Source organism: Myxine glutinosa, chromosome 8 (assembly GCF_964187855.1).
Source record: "Myxine glutinosa chromosome 8, kmMyxGlut1.1, whole genome shotgun sequence".
NCBI classification, from domain to species: domain Eukaryota; kingdom Metazoa; phylum Chordata; class Myxini; order Myxiniformes; family Myxinidae; genus Myxine; species Myxine glutinosa.
In genome coordinates this window covers 35,175,411-35,190,895 of record NC_136268.1, presented here as the reverse complement: position 1 = coordinate 35,190,895, position 15,485 = coordinate 35,175,411, and the positions used below count along the sequence as shown (strand labels likewise).

General features: G+C 46.0%; 1 protein-coding gene across 2 annotated transcripts; it reads right to left on the bottom strand.

Moving 5' to 3' along the window:
* Positions 1-4,209: 4,209 nt before the first annotated feature.
* On the bottom strand, positions 4,210-5,562 carry LOC144893266 (uncharacterized). 2 transcript variants are annotated; one of them, XM_078783182.1, is made up of 2 exons: positions 5,330-5,562; positions 4,210-5,191 (listed from the first exon to the last, which is right to left on the bottom strand). In XM_078783182.1, exons 1-2 carry the CDS (start codon positions 5,483-5,485, stop codon positions 4,343-4,345), a joined length of 1,005 nt encoding a protein of 334 aa, XP_078639308.1. In that variant the 5' UTR covers positions 5,486-5,562; the 3' UTR covers positions 4,210-4,342. The 2 variants fall into 2 exon arrangements, with proteins under 2 accessions (XP_078639308.1, XP_078639309.1); XM_078783183.1 differs by having other exon boundaries at positions 5,271-5,462.
* Positions 5,563-15,485: the final 9,923 nt, after the last annotated feature.

Sequence of the window (15,485 nt, the reverse complement as noted above, 5' to 3'; positions counted from 1 at the left end):
GCTTTTTTATTTTAAACGATTCATATAAACATCCGTTAAATCATATCACATGCAAATCATCAAAATCTAAACAGTATTTGTAGAATTTCAATAAAATCCACATCACTGTTCATATCGGTAAATATTATTCCATCGTGTTTGGAAAAACTGGAAAATTGGAAAAACAATATGGCCTATTGTGCTCCAGGGGGTCCCAGGATTACCCACCCAAAATTTCGTTGCAATCGGTTCAGCCGTTTTCGCGGTACCTGGGAACAGACAGACAGACATTTGGTGAATTATAGTAAGATTTTGTAGAATTTCAATGAAAGCCACATCACTGTTCATATCGGTAAATATTATTCCATCGTGTTTGGAAAAACTGGAAAATTGGAAAAACAATATGGCCTATTGTGCTCCAGGGGGTCCCAGGATTACCCACCCAAAATTTCGTTGCAATCGGTTCAGCCGTTTTTGCGGTACCTCGGAACAGACAGACAGACAGACAGACAGAGACATTTGGTGAATTATAGTAAGATTTTGTAGAATTTCAATAAAAGCCACATCACTGTTCATATCGGTAAATATTATTCCATCGTGTTTGGAAAAACTGGAAAAGTTGAAAAATTTGAAAAATTGGAAAATTGGGGAAAAATTGGAAAAACAACATAGCCTATTTTACTCCAGGGGGTCCCAGGTTTACCCACCCAAAATTTCGTTGCAATCGGTTCAGCCGTTTTTGCGGTACCTCGGAACAGACAGACAGACAGACAGACAGAGACATTTGGTGAATTATAGTAAGATTTTGTAGAATTTCAATAAAAGCCACATCACTGTTCATATCGGTAAATATTATTCCATCGTGTTTGGAAAAACTGGAAAAGTTGAAAAATTTGAAAAATTGGAAAATTGGGGAAAAATTGGAAAAACAACATAGCCTATTTTACTCCAGGGGGTCCCAGGATCACCCACCCAAAATTTCCTTGCGATTAGTTCAGCCGTTTTTGCGGTACCTGGGAACAGACAGACAGACAGACACACAGACAGACATTTGGTGAATTATAGTAAGATATCTTATCTGAACATTAAGAGTTGAAAGAAAATTGCACTTTGTGCATGAAAATGCTAAAGTAAGTCATATTGAAGGACACCGTACACGTCTGGGTTTATTCAATATTATCTTGGCATTCTAACAGGCATAGTATGACAGCCAAATCCAGACTCGTGTCATTGTACACTACATTTAATAATACCGTGATGATTGTACACCACATAATGACAGAAGAGATAGCAGAAAACATTTTCTCATAAAACAAATAAAGTGCCATTGGGGTTTGTACAGTATAAACCCCAAGTGCTTGTTATCGGATTAAAATGACTACAATCGACTTTTGTGCAGGATAAATTTTCAAATATGTGAATACTATAGTACCTATTCTTTACATAGTGTCTACCCATATTGTGGGGAAGGATAAGAGTTCAGTCATACCATGGAGGAATGGGGGGTGGGGGGAGAAACAGTTCTTCCTTGCATGCAAATCACCATGGTCGCAATTCAACTCTTCTTTAAACATAGATGCACAAGAAACTTGGACACAGGAAGAAGTCGTTTTGCCCATCATGCCTGTGCTGTATCAACACCACATTAATAACATCTCTATATACTAGGGCATGCCCGTACTATATATATATCTAAAATTATATCCCCCCCCTCTATTTACATGAAATGGTTTGGTCCAAAGCGAACGGCTTGCGAGTGGTGACAATCCCCCCCCTCTATTTACATGAAATGGTTTGGTCCAAAGCGAACGGCTTGCGAGTACGGTGTTTTTTATCGGACCCGTGGAATTATAGATAGTAGTTTTAATTAGTTTTAAAACATAGTTTAACGGCAACATAGTTTTCCAACGTGAAATAAATGAATACGCTCTCAAATGTGCCGTCCGAGGCAGAGTGTGTTCGCCACGTTCGGCACACGCGATAGCTCGCTGCTCTCTGATTGGTTGAATCGTTTTTTGGACATAGCTCGGTAAGTAATTGTCCGATTAATATGAAACCTTGAAAAGGCACATCCTCGGGTCCCCAGCAATATACCTGGCAAGTTTAAAGTATATCGGACCCGTGGTTGTCGAGAAACAGCGGTCACAGACAAACAAACAAACAAACAAACAAACACACATACAGAGATTACTGGAATTATAGATAGATAAAGGAGGAGTGTGTGTGTGTGTGTGTGTGTGTGTGATTGTGTGTGTGTGTGTGTGTGTGTGTGTGTGTGTGTGTGTGTGTGTGTGTGTGTCTGTGTCTGTCTGTCTGTCTGTCTGGATGTCCGCTTATAACTCAAGAACTACACATCGTAGAAAAGTTTTAGACACAGATTCGGAATCAGCATAAAATCCCGGTGGTTATAGGCTACGGTTTATTTTAATATCAATGGTTTAAAAAAACCGCGCCAGCTGCAATTCCATGGTGTCGTTTGTGGTGGCGCTAGACGTTCGGGGTGTATTGCAATGGTTTGTCGGGTTTGGCTGTGGGTCCAGAATAGCTCCCATTTCCTTATGTTCTTCAATTTTTATTTTTATTCTTCTGTTACAACGCCTTCCTTATCTACCTCATATCCCCCCGACGAGGCCTCTACATAATTTCATGCGGCAGAATTTCGTGCATTTTGAGTGAAAGAAGTGAGACGAACTTGTAGGAGGAAGAAGAGGCGAGGTCACTGTGGAGGCCTTGATCGTGAGTGGAAATGGCGGGAATTGCGTTTGTATCGCAAAGTAAAGGATCTGCATTCATTTCTGAACTTGCATTGGTGGATTGTTATACATCTGAATTATTTTTCATAATAAAACTTTATGTTGAACTTGAAGGCTCCAAGCACGGACTATATATATAGCCCTCATTGAGTTAAAAATAAAAGTAAAAAGCCTGCTATCGCTTGCCAAGCTAGCCGTTCCCCCCTCCCCCTCCCCCTCCACTCCCCCTCCCCCTCCACTCCCCTCCCCTCCCCCTCCACTCCCCCTCCCCTCCCCCCTCTCCCTCCCCCCTCTCCCTCCCCTCCCACTCCCCTCCCCCCTCCCACTCCCCTCCCCCTCCCCCTCCACTCCCCCTCCCCTCCCCTCCCCTCCCCTTCCCCTCCCCCTCCCCTCCCCCCTCTCCCTCCCCCCTCTCCCTCCCCTCCCACTCCCCTCCCCCCTTCCCACTCCCCTCCCACTCCCACTTCCCCTCCCCTCCCCTCCCTCCCCCCCTCCCCCTCCCCTCCCCTCCCTCCCCCCTCCCCCTTCCCCTCCACTCCCCCCCTCCCCTCCACTCCCCCCTCCCCTCCCCCTCCTCCTCCCTCCCTCCTCCTCTCCTCCTCCCCCTCCCCTCTCCCTCCTCCTCCCCTCCCTCCTCCTCTCCTCCACCTCCCCTCCCCCTCCTCTCCTCCCGCCCCCTCCCCTCCCCCATCCCTCCCCCCTCCCCCTCCCCCTCCCCCTCCCCCTCCCCCTCCCCTCCCCCCTCCCCCTCCCCCACCCCTCCCCCTCCCCCTCCCCCTACCCCCTACCCCCTACCCCCTCCCCCTCCCCCTCCACTCCCCCTCCCCCTCCCCCCTCACCTCTCCCCCCTCCCCCTCCCCCCTCCCCTCTCCTCCTCCCCCTCCCTCCTCTTCTCCCCTCTCCTCCTCCCCCTCCCTCCTCTTCTCCCCTCCCCCCCTCTTCTCCCCTCCCCACCCTCTCCTCCCCTCCCCACCCTCTCCTCCCCACCCTCTCCTCCCCTCCCCTCCCCTTCCTCCTCCCCTCCCTTCCCCCGCCCGGCAATGCCGGGTACTTCCCATGGCCAGCTGTACGTGGGCTGCTCGAGGGTTGGAAAACCAAGCAATCTTTATAGTCTAGTAGGAAGACTAGGTCCCCCTGCACCCCCCGGAGATATACTTCTAATCAGTGTTTCTAGATTGGAAAACATGTGTAGAAAATGACTAGCTATGGCCCCAAGCTGAAAAAATGTCCCACATACCATTTTTATGCAAATTACTGCTGCCATTATCAAAAAAACGATTTTTGACATATCTCAGCCAATATTGCAGATAATTGAAAAATGAAGGTGTCTAGACCCATGTTTTGAAGGGCATAGATCATGATAGAACTATTCATAACATGATTACATGTGTCTATGGTATACTAGTATGCTAATTAGTGCTTTATTTACAAAATAATCACAGTTTTACGAAATAATAGACTCATATTAAGGTCCGTCTACACAGACGTTAACACAAAGTTTTATTTTTCTAAATATTACAACTGTCAAAATAGTCCTAGCACTCAATGTGACCACTCTTCTCTTGCTTGTTTTAGATAAACATCATTAGCATTAGTGATTCTACACTGAGTCAGTCATCATCATTTTCATCGAAATCGTCAGAGTCAAACTCTTCTTCTCCTTCCTCTTCCTCCTCCTCTTCGTGCTCTCCTGTGTTCAGAAGATCCACCAGTGAGGTTGGTAGGATGGGACCACTGGACCACATTGGTTTCAACAGTCCTTCATCAGTCCTTATCCATCCTTGCTCCTCATAAGGTTTTGGCTTTTCGATGATAGGTTGATCGGCTCTTTTGTACAATGCTACGCGGTGGTTCACACGCTGGATGTGCGGCTTCAGGGCAGACTGGCATGGAGGAAGGCGAGCCAGATCAACCTTGGACTTGGATGTGAGGGTCTTGTCCTCTCCCACCATTTTTCGTAGCAGCTTGGCACGGACAATGTCCACTGATGACTCGCGACTCTGGCCGTACATCACACAGGTGAATTTTTCTAACTGCCTCTCCACCTCAGGGTTGGCATCCCAGTTGTCACCCAGTTCACCGAATGCCCTGTGAAACCTGGGATTCTTCTCCAGCTTTTTCAAGGGCCCGACTTTTCCCTTCCCTTTGAAGGCACTGGTGCAGTCTTCTCCGCTGAACACATAGTACCCCAGGAGAGTGGCACAGTAGTCCTCTCCCAGGGATTCTGCCAGCTCAGAGACGTTGACAAGTTGGCGATGCTTCCCTGACCCTGTATCCAGGTACACCGTCAGCTTGATGTTGTGGGCATGGTGGAGCAGGATCAGGAGGATGTCTGTGTCCGGTGTTCTGACTACAGCGTTCTTGTATCCGATGGTAGCAGCATGATGGAGGTACAGAACCACCCTGGTATCAGTCTCTTCCTGGTTGCTGTAGATCGTGGGGAGTTCACGTACCTCGACCTGAAACACAAAAAGGCACCGCATTTCAATCACCAGTCACTGCCAGTTTCAGATCTAGACAAACATCACAGGTAATCACCTTTTTTTCAGGAAAAATTACAAATTGAATCGCCATTCACGAAGGGCTTTCAATTTTACCTTGCCATTCGTTGAGGCAAGTTGGTGGGCCTTCCCCTCCACGATCAGCACAGCCATCTCTGTTCTCTCCAGCCTGGTAGCTGCCTCTTGTCCACTCCACACTTTCAGAAGAAGCTGGCACATCTGCTTTTTGTTGTCGTCATTTGCAAGGAACATTTTGAAGTCATATGGCTTCCTGGTTGCTGGTCCAGCCAGAATGATCTTCTCTGAGCTGCCCCGCCTCAGCCTTTCCTGCGCTTTGATTGACTCAGGATGCTGCTCTCGAACCCGGGCTTGACCTCCTGCACCATGATTCCTCCAGCACTGTTTACAATGTTGCTGCCGTGCACACTGGTAGTGGTTTTATTCAAGTTGTCCCACTCACAGTGGAATACAAGGTTGCCCTCTCCTGTCACAATTTGTGGTGTACGATAAGTTGAGACTTCATCCAGGACCTTGGCGAGAGCAGTTTCCAACTCCAAGGCGAAATCGTAGCTCTCAGAGTGTCCAAGCCTGTGTAGTATTGTGGTGAGCTGTTTGCTTCGGAACAGGTGCCTTACAGTCACACAGAGGAGAATGTGCTTTGGTAACTTCCATTTTCCATCTGACACTGCACGGCACAGATCTTGTCCAATGGAGAAGACCAGACGCTTCACCTTTTCTGTCTCGATGCCCTCCTTGCCAGTCATTAGCACGCTGAGAAAGCGGACAAGGTCTGGAGGTAGGATGTCTTCAGGATTGAGCTCCATGTCTTCAGCTGTTGGTGGCCATGGTTGGTCTTTACACTCTCTGAAAGCCTGTAGAATACCCTGGCGAAGTTGGAGGGCAACATTTTGGTTCTTGTTTGTGCTTCCGAGTGTGAATGCTCGTGCGAGAGCATTGGAAACTGTTATGTTTGAGCTGTGCACAAGCCAGAAAGAAATGACATCACATTTGTCATGATCAACCTTCGTGAAGTGGATATGCTCCTTGATTGGGTCATTCTGTAGGCGTTTCAGTAGTTTCTCTGACCGATAATTTGAGTTCTCATATCCATTCAGTTTCAGTTCCTCGACATAGAGCAAGCGCAAGGAAGAAAGCTGTAGAACTTTATTCTGCTGGATGACCTGGGTTTGAATGTGTTCCAGTACTGAGTTGAATGCCTTTTCATGGGCGGCTGACATGCAAGCCTGCTCCTTTGGTGCTTCGGCTCTGTGAATCGCACGCTCATAGTTGTAGAATGCTGTGCGGAAAGCTTTAAAACATGACGGATGGTGTTTGGCCTCACATGCAAAGAGGTCTTTGTTTTTCACCTTTCGATGGAGTCGATAGAGACCCATTTTCTCAGCCCGTGTTTCGATTTGCTCCCATGCATTTTCTTTGTTTTTAAAGGATGGGAAGGTTGTAGGCCTCTCAGTATTGCGATGAGCATCTTTGGTCTCAACTTTCTCACAAAATATACACTCTGGCGGGAAGATGGGTTCAGCAGAACCTCCTGGTTTACGAGGAGAGTGATGCCATGATGAGGTTGATGGCCCTGGTTCTGTATCATCTCCCAGACGATGAAAGTGGCGGACAAAGTGCTTATAACACTTGCTGTGATATCCTACTCTTTCTAGGTCATCAGGAAGAGTTGCCGGGATCTGATCACATACTGATTGCATACGACATGGGGAGTCATGCGGTTGGTTGAGACGTCTATCCCGGATCTTTTGAAGCAGTTGCAGTTTTTCTGAAGCAGATCCTTTAATTTTACGGAGGGGCGTGAAATCCCCATGATCAGACATGGATGGTACATGAAGGATGCATGTAGGAGGAGAGCTTTGGGCTGCAGGTTCTACACTCCGTTTTCTTTTGGGCATGCTTGCTGTCGATGTCTACCATCACTGTTAAATGACAAATAAGAAATCACGAATGATGTTAAAAGTGCCTGTGAAAGGAGGCTCTGAGTTTTCAGTGAGGTAACAGAGGTTCTGAGTCATGTTCTACACTAGGGTACTTTTTAGCTGACTAAACCATGTTTAGTGGCATCAAAAGTGCTAATAGCTAAAACATCTAAATTCTTCCACACTAACGTTAGCTATCTAGGCCAATGAAACATTGTGCTAAGTTACTGTAGCTAGCTCAGCTGTCGTGCCTCTTTCTGGTTCAATTCATATACAGAAGTCAACAGATATGTCTCATGTTTGGCATTAACAAAAGTTTAAGTTACACCGACATTAGGAACATACTGTACATAGATGAGGCTAGCTTTAACGTTAGCTAACATGGTGCTAGCTGGCTCAGCTGTTATTCTGCCTGTTTATGATTTCATGCAGAAACTGAAGTCAAGAGTGTGAGTAACATTATAGTTAGCATCTTACCTGGCTAGATTGGAGGATGAATACCAAGAACAACACACAGATGGAATGGAAGACTGAACTTTCAACTGAGGTATTCAATAACATCAACGTTACCAATTGATACGAGCGCGCGACATTACCAATTGATACGAGCGCGCGAGCGCGCATGTTACATGGATGGAAATGTAAAATGGCAGCTATAGCAGCACTAATTTGGATCTCTAGTCTGTCATTTCTGCACTGTGATTGGATAACATAAAAAAATATGTTTGGGAGTTAACAGCAGGAGTTGGTAGATTTTACGTGGGCTGGGTGAGAAACCTTTAAATAAGCAAGTGAAAATCTCTCGCAATACAAAGTCAATGGTGGGAAGAAAAGTTGAGTGGTACCAATGTTACTGCCAATGTCCCGCCCCTATGCAAGACTCAGGAGCATCTTGTTGACATTTAACCTTGAAAATACCTGGGTTTAGACCCCTTATGTACCATGTTAAGTTATCTGCAGTATTAACGTATCCTTATCATTTGTAAAACTGATTATTTTGTAATTACAGCATTAATATGCATACTAGTATACCATAGACACATGTAATCATGTTATGAATAGTTCTATCATGATCTATGCCCTTCAAAACATGGGTCTAGACACCTTCATTTTTCAATTATCTGCAATATTGGCTGAGATATGTCAAAAATCGTTTTTTTGATAATGGCAGCAGTAATTTGCATATAAATGGTATGTGGGACATTTTTTCAGCTTGGGGCCATAGCTAGTCATTTTCTACACATTTTTTCCAATCTAGAAACACTGATTAGAAGTATATCTCCGGGGGGTGCAGGGGGACCTAGTCTTCCTACTAGACTATTATGTCTTGGCACCAAGTAAGAAAACCAGAAATGTTGTATACCAAGAGGTTTTGAGAAATTGACAATATTGACAAAACGTCATGTAGGAAATGTACTGTGATATTGCTCTAAAATATACATGTTCTTTTCATCATATATTTGTATTATTCTTATTCAACCCGGGCGAAGCCGGATACCTCAGCTAGTACAGTATATCAGATTACAAGGTATTTTTACCCATCGCTTTGCTGACAGATTTTATCAAAAGACAACATGTTGTATTTTACAAACATTCTGCTCTATTCACTCAATCGTTTGCCTGAGGTCAACTTCCATCTGCATGGAAGTCAGCTAACATCACCTTCATCATCCTGACAAATCTCACACTCTTACGATGTCTCTCCGTAAAGACTGACTGTACAACCCTCCCATCTACTTTCTCAACAATCCTCTCCGAGAAGTTCTGTCACTCAAGCTTTTTGGTCTCACTATCTGCCATGATCTTTCCTGGGAAAACCACATTTCAAATCTGGTCTGCAAAGACTGGGCATCCTCGGTCGTGCGAAATCCTTCCTTGGCACTATTGAGCTCCTCACCACTTACAAAGCTTTCATCCGCAGCTTGATGGAGTATTGCTCTCCCCTCTGGGATGGTGCTCCTGCCTCACACCTCGCTCGGCTTCACGCTGTAGAAATTGTAGAACAGAATCATTGATATCTCGTGTGATAAAGCTAATACTCTCACTCTTTCACCGTAGGCAGGTTAGCCATCTGTCTGTCTTCTACCGACTCCTCTCCGGCCTAGCTCCCCCTACTCTGTCTGTGCTCGGCCCCCCCCCCGTCCCCCCCACCAATATTCCTGCAGGGTGCACAAGATCTGCCAGCAACCCTCTTCTGGTGAAACTGCCAAATCAAGACTCTCTGCTCACCTTCACTCTTTCATTCCTCTTTTTCCCCTCCTCTAGAACAAACGCCCTCACTCTCTTCAATCCCACTCCTCCCTCCAGGTCTTTAAAACAGCTGTTCACCACCATCTCCTGTCTTCCACCATCCAAAACCTTGATCTTTTCTATCCCCGTTAAAACACCCAAAATCCGCCTCTTTCAATCTCCAACTTCTTTCCTGAAATTCCTAGTAGTGTGCATTTGCTTTATTCTGGGTACTCCTCCCTGCTCCCCAGCCCTCCCCCTTCCACAGATCTACCGATGTCCCTGTTCTCTACTGTTGTGACTGTATGCTTCCCTCTCTCTCTCTCCATCTCTTCTCTCCCACTCCCTTCATTGTATGTTTTATGTGTCTGTGCATGTTTTCATGTTTAATGTGTTAGCTCTTACACGAACCTCGATTCTGTATCCCAAAAAAAAAAAAAAAAAAAACATAAAAAATGAAAAAATAAAACACAATATCAGTTTGTGTGTTTGTACAGATGTCTGTTCCCCTTAGTAAGGATAGGTTTAAAAGGCCAAACTTTTAACACGAATGTGTGTTCACCACGGTCTATTTTTGAGGATAAAACAAACTCAAAAAGCATTTTCCATAAGAGAGTAATTAGGTCTCTTCTATTGGAATTGTAGACGGTGGCTTGCAAACCGAGCCTCAAGAAGAGTTTCCGTGCAAACAGAGCCTCTTGCAAATCGAGGGCGGTGTACAGAAGAGTTTTGTTTAAATAACAATAAATACAAGGCTCGGGGAGGTAAAATTCGCTGCAGATGATGTGCAACATGTGCAGAGTAAAACCTGTGTTCATTTACATCCGTATGAAGCCCAATAAATAAAGACGATATCGGCACACATGACACTAGGCCGAGGCTTCAGATTTTGGCATGCTCACGAGGTTGCATCGAATACACTGTTCAAACCCATCATACGTAGTATTTGACGGGCTCCTCCCTCTAGGTCTTTAAAACGGCTGCTCACCATCTCTCAGCTCCCCCCCATCCAATAACTTGATCTTTTCTACCCCCATTAATACACCTCAAATCCACCTTTTTCAAAATTCCGCTTTCTTTCCTGAAAGTCCTGATGGTGTCCCTATTGTTTATCCCGTGTTCACCCACCCCAGCCCTCTCCCTTCCACAGATCTCCCGATGTCTCTGTTCTCTCCTGTTGTTGTGCTCTCTCTCTCTCTACCCTCGCGTCCCGTTCATTTTATTATATGTTCTATGTGTGAGCTCTTACATGAGCCTCGATCAGTATACAAAAAAAGATTTCAACATCACCGTAACGCATATTATCAAGTTGTTTAAACCTTCTTTATTGAAGATGATTTGTCATACCGCCAGATACCACCGGGTGACGCTTTTCAATACACATTTACATAGAGAAAATTGGGGTCTTCCCCCCACCCAGTACTCCTTCCCCCAGATATACCACCTTGACTGACAAAAACCATTCGAGGGTTACCCTTTGGCAACATTCAAATTTTTTAGCAGGTCAGAAGGTGGAACAAAGTCCTCACATGTCTCAAAGTAGGGGGGGGGGGGGTGAGTTAGAGTTACCTTATCGTCCTGTCAGGGATTTGGGGGGGGGGTGAGGGGGGAGTGGGTGATAAAAATGGCATTAACATTTCGTTGGGGGGGGGGGGTGATGCTGAAGATCACCTTACCCTACTGTTGAGGTGGAGGAATGTTAAAGATGGACCCCCTGTTGGGGGAATGTGCTAAATATCCCCTTACCCTACCGTTGGGGAGTGGGGGCATGCTACAGTCACAATGCTCTCATTCCAATATGCAGTTTTCACAATTTTGATGACAAATTCCTCCCCTCACTGCTAATCCCCCACAGGGAAAGTCTCATTTATTGGACTGTATAATTTATTTATCAGATGAAATTCCTAACTTTGTATTTATTGTAATCCTCTGTGTTGTGTTGAGTTGAGTTATGTGCACCAGGTCATTTTTACGTGCTTTTCCCCTCATGTTTAATATTCTTGGTGATATATACTCGTGTGTGTGTGTGTGTGTGTGTGTGTGTGTGTGTGTGTGTGTGTGTGTGTGTGTGTGTGTGTGTGTGTGTGTGTGTGTGTGTGTGTGTGTGTGTGTGTGTGTGTGTGTGTGTGTGTGTGTGTGTGTGTGTGTGTGTGTGTGTGTGTGTGTGTGTGTGTGTGTATATATATATATATATACAGACTTGGCATTTAATATGAATTTTTTTTTTTTCTTGACTTGGGTTTACTTTCTGAACTCGGTATATCAATCTGGTGAGTTTCTTTTACCCTTCGGTGATGTCTTTGTTGAAAGAACCATGTCACTGATTGTCTTTCGCAGCAAGAAGTCAATAACAGGATTATATCACAGGTGGCGTGACAAAATGTAAGGACAGGTACATTTGACGATTGGCTTCACAATCGGGTATATAAGGGTTGTTGCGTTCTGTATTAGTGAAAAACAACTGCTGCACGTCTACAAAAGTTATTGCCGCTTCCTCTGCAGATGGTCCGTCAACTTGACAATGCTGTTTGTCATGGAGTGGTGGCTTTACGAAATTACAGCATGAAACAGCGTGCTATTGCTCGGCAGTATGGCATCACTCAAGGTCAGGTGTCAAAGATCCTGAAACGAAATGCTCAGAGGGGTGTCCCTACTCCAATACCGAGGCCAGGACGTCCACGCAGAACCACAAGGAGAGATGATCGCCAGCTGCACCGGTTAGTCTGCAATGGCCGTACCAAGTCAGCTAATCGGCTTAGGGCTGAGTGGCAGCAACTGACAAATGTGCCTGTATCCAGAAGGCTAGTCAACCAACGACTGGTTCAAGCAGGCTATCGTGCCAGGCATCCCCTGAGAAAACCACGCCTGACCAGACAACACCGCCAGCGCCGATTGCAGTGGGCCAGAGAGCACCGTCAATGGCAGCCAGGACACTGGAATCACGTGTCCTTCAGTGACGAGTCTAGATTTTTGGTCTATCGTCAAGATGGTCGTGTCCGAGTGCGCAGACAAGTGCATGAAGCCTACAACAAAGATTGTATAGTGCCAAGAGTCCAAGCTGGAGGTGGTGGGGTGACCATTTGGGCTGCTTTTCAGGCAGGGGGCAAAACTGACCTGGTTGTTCTGAATGGAAACCTGAACCAGTTCAAGCACAGAGCCATTCTGGAAGAAACATTGCTTCCATTTGTTCGTGCAGCCTTTCGAGGAAACTTTGTCTTCCAAGATGACAATGCACGGCCTCATCATGCTCGCATGATCCAACACTTTCTTGCTGACCGTGGTCTAGAGCATATGGAGTGGCCTGCCATGTCCCCGGATATGAATCCGATAGAGAACTTGTGGGCAGAATTAACGCATCAAATCGACAACTTGGACCAGCAGCCGACCTCTGTGCGTGAATTGCAGCAGACTATTGTCACTGCATGGCAAGCGATTCCTGTCCAAACCTTGGCAAATCTTGTGATCAGCATGCCTCGACATGTACGTGCTCTCCTGAATGCTCGTGGGGGTTACACGAAGTACTGAACTGTAATTTTACTGTCTGTAATCCCAGTCATAATTTAGCTTTTGCTTTTGTTGAAAATTTTTTTGGCTAATGTGCAAAATAAAGAAATACTTCTGGAAAACGTACAGAAGTTTAACACAGTACTGTCCGTGAATTGGGTTCGATATCAGTTTACATCACTTTCAAGGATCAATTTATTTGCTTCGAAATGTCAAATGTGGTTTTTGTTTCTTTTAAAGGTCACATTAACAAAATCTAGAATAATCTAGAAGTTCTAGAATAATCTAGAACTTTTGGTTCTAAGTCATCTTGAAAAGTAAGTTCACCCCCACAAAAAAAATATTCCATATTAAATGCCAAGTCTGTGTATATTGTAACGAATGTGAAAAGTATGGTTTTGTTGTGTGTAACACCCTCGTAATGTAAATAATGGTCGCAGCCGTCCTCCTAGTTAATTCCATGAAACTTACACACAGGCCACGATATATCTTTTTAAATAGCTTATTTCCTTATTCTATGTAGGCTAAATATGTGTTTCCCACTAGATTGACTCTGCATTGTATCAAACGAAATAAGCGTAGGCCCCTTTCAATTTCCCCAATCATCTCCGCTCTCCAAAGTTCCTTTCAAAAGCGGTGCGAGTGGTGTTCAATCCCGCAAGCCGCCATTGCCCATGTGCTCATCTCGGAGAAGAGGGGGGTAGGAGCCGCCAACTCACAGGCGTGGCACGTCGTAATGATCAAAGGAGGAATCGGACAGCCCTAACAGCCAACCAGCACCGCGGTGAGCGACCCGGTAGGCGTGCCCTCGCAGCCGGCGGCTTGATTCCGACCCGAGTAATAAAAGCGACTGGAAGGGACTGCTTCGGGAGATGAGAGAAGAGAGGAGAGGAGAGATGAACTGTGAGATGAGCTGTGAGCTGTGAGATGAGAGCTGAGAGACGCTCCAAACCAAAAAGGAGAGGTACTTGGAGATGAAACAAGCTTTGGAGAGACGTGCTGAGAGGAGGGAGACGGCTCCACCAGAAGGAGAGGAGCAGGTGTGACCGAGCCAGCGCGTGACGTCCACAGCATCAGCAGCGTCGACGCGACCGAGGGTTTTCCCGCCAAAAACGCGAAGAATTGGGAGCTGCTACCTCCAGCCCTGCCGGTTGCAGGGACCTGACCCTGCCTCCCTCTCCAGCAACCCACCTCCGCCATTCCTGCCTGCAATTTCCCCCGTGTAAGTGTGAACGTCGTCTGTCTTAATCGTTGTCCTGGGGTTAAGTAAATTGAATAGTATAAGCTAACGATTCACTGTGTGACTGCTCCTTCCATCCATTGCTTGTAAATAATCGTGACTGTTCTTTTTGCTTGTGTGTATAATAAATCCTGTTATTCCTCCGTACTCTGTCTTCTTCTCTCTTCCTCTTTACATTCGGTCGCTTTAGAGGTTTCCCGATTGAATACCTGTGGCGCGATTGGTCAACGTTGGGGGAGTCGGGCTAATCGGGGATCCTGTAACGGTCGCGGTTGATCATCCGCTCGGCCCAAAGTAACATCTTGTCCGCGACCCGTAACAATATATATATATATATATATATATATATATATATATATATATATATATATGTATATGTATATATATATATATGTATATGTATATATATATATATGTATATATATATATATATATATATATGTATATATATATATATTGTTACAGACGTGGCTTAGATGTTATTTACCGAGCGGTTTTGGTATGACCACGTCTGCACAAGTTACCCGATTATACCCGAACGTTGACTAATCGCGCTGCGCTAGGTCAATAAAGGAAAAGGACACCCGGCTGGGATTAAAATGACACGACACCCAGGGTTCAGTTCGCAAGCCCTCCGGAGGAGGTTATATTGTGACGGAAGGTTAGATTACAACTACCAGAGGGACAGCATAGTAAGGTGGGCACTTAAACACAATCTTATATTCACCCCAACGGACGACAGACAAACGGGACAAGGCTGACTCACACGGGGATTGATGGCAAGGAAAGCGGTTATCGATGGCTCCAGGTGCACCTGGGCTCAGGGCAGGATCGACCCGGTCCGGTCTAGAGATGCGGGGAGGTCGCAGCGCTCGGATGGCGTCTTGTCTGCTCAAGCTGGGGGCGCATCTGACCTCACATCCGGCAAGTGGCTGCGTAGATCCGGCGGGGAGTGACACGCCCTCGGCTCGTTAGCTCCGCCCCAGATGGAATCGGCTCGTTGCTTCTCATTGGGTGCGTGCGGGGGGGTTACCGGCTCCGCCCTTGACGAGGAGCTGACAGCCAGCCCCTTCGTGGTAACCCCGTGGAGCGCATGGTCCGGCGCGCATTGTCAATGGCGGCTAACCGAGCCGGTGTGATGACGCACACTCCCCCGGTGCAGCGTCGTTGTTGTTGTAATTGTTGTTGTAGTTGTAGTTGTAGTTGTAGTTGTAGTTGTAGTTGTAGTTGTTGTTTGGGGAAGAAGATGGAAGGAGGTATGGGAAAGGTCCTAAACTCACTACTGGTGCCATATAATCACATTCTGGTGCAACGAAGAGTCAGAATTAATGGAAAGGAG

Coding starts and splice junctions, on each gene's coding strand:
- LOC144893266 (XM_078783182.1), bottom strand. CDS start 5,485: ATGTTCCTTGCAAATGACGACAACAAAAAGCAGATGTGCCAGCTTCTT. Junction 5,192..5,329: donor TTGCCTCAACGAATGGCAAG/GTAAAATTGAAA, acceptor TTTGTGTTTCAG/GTCGAGGTACGTGAACTCCC.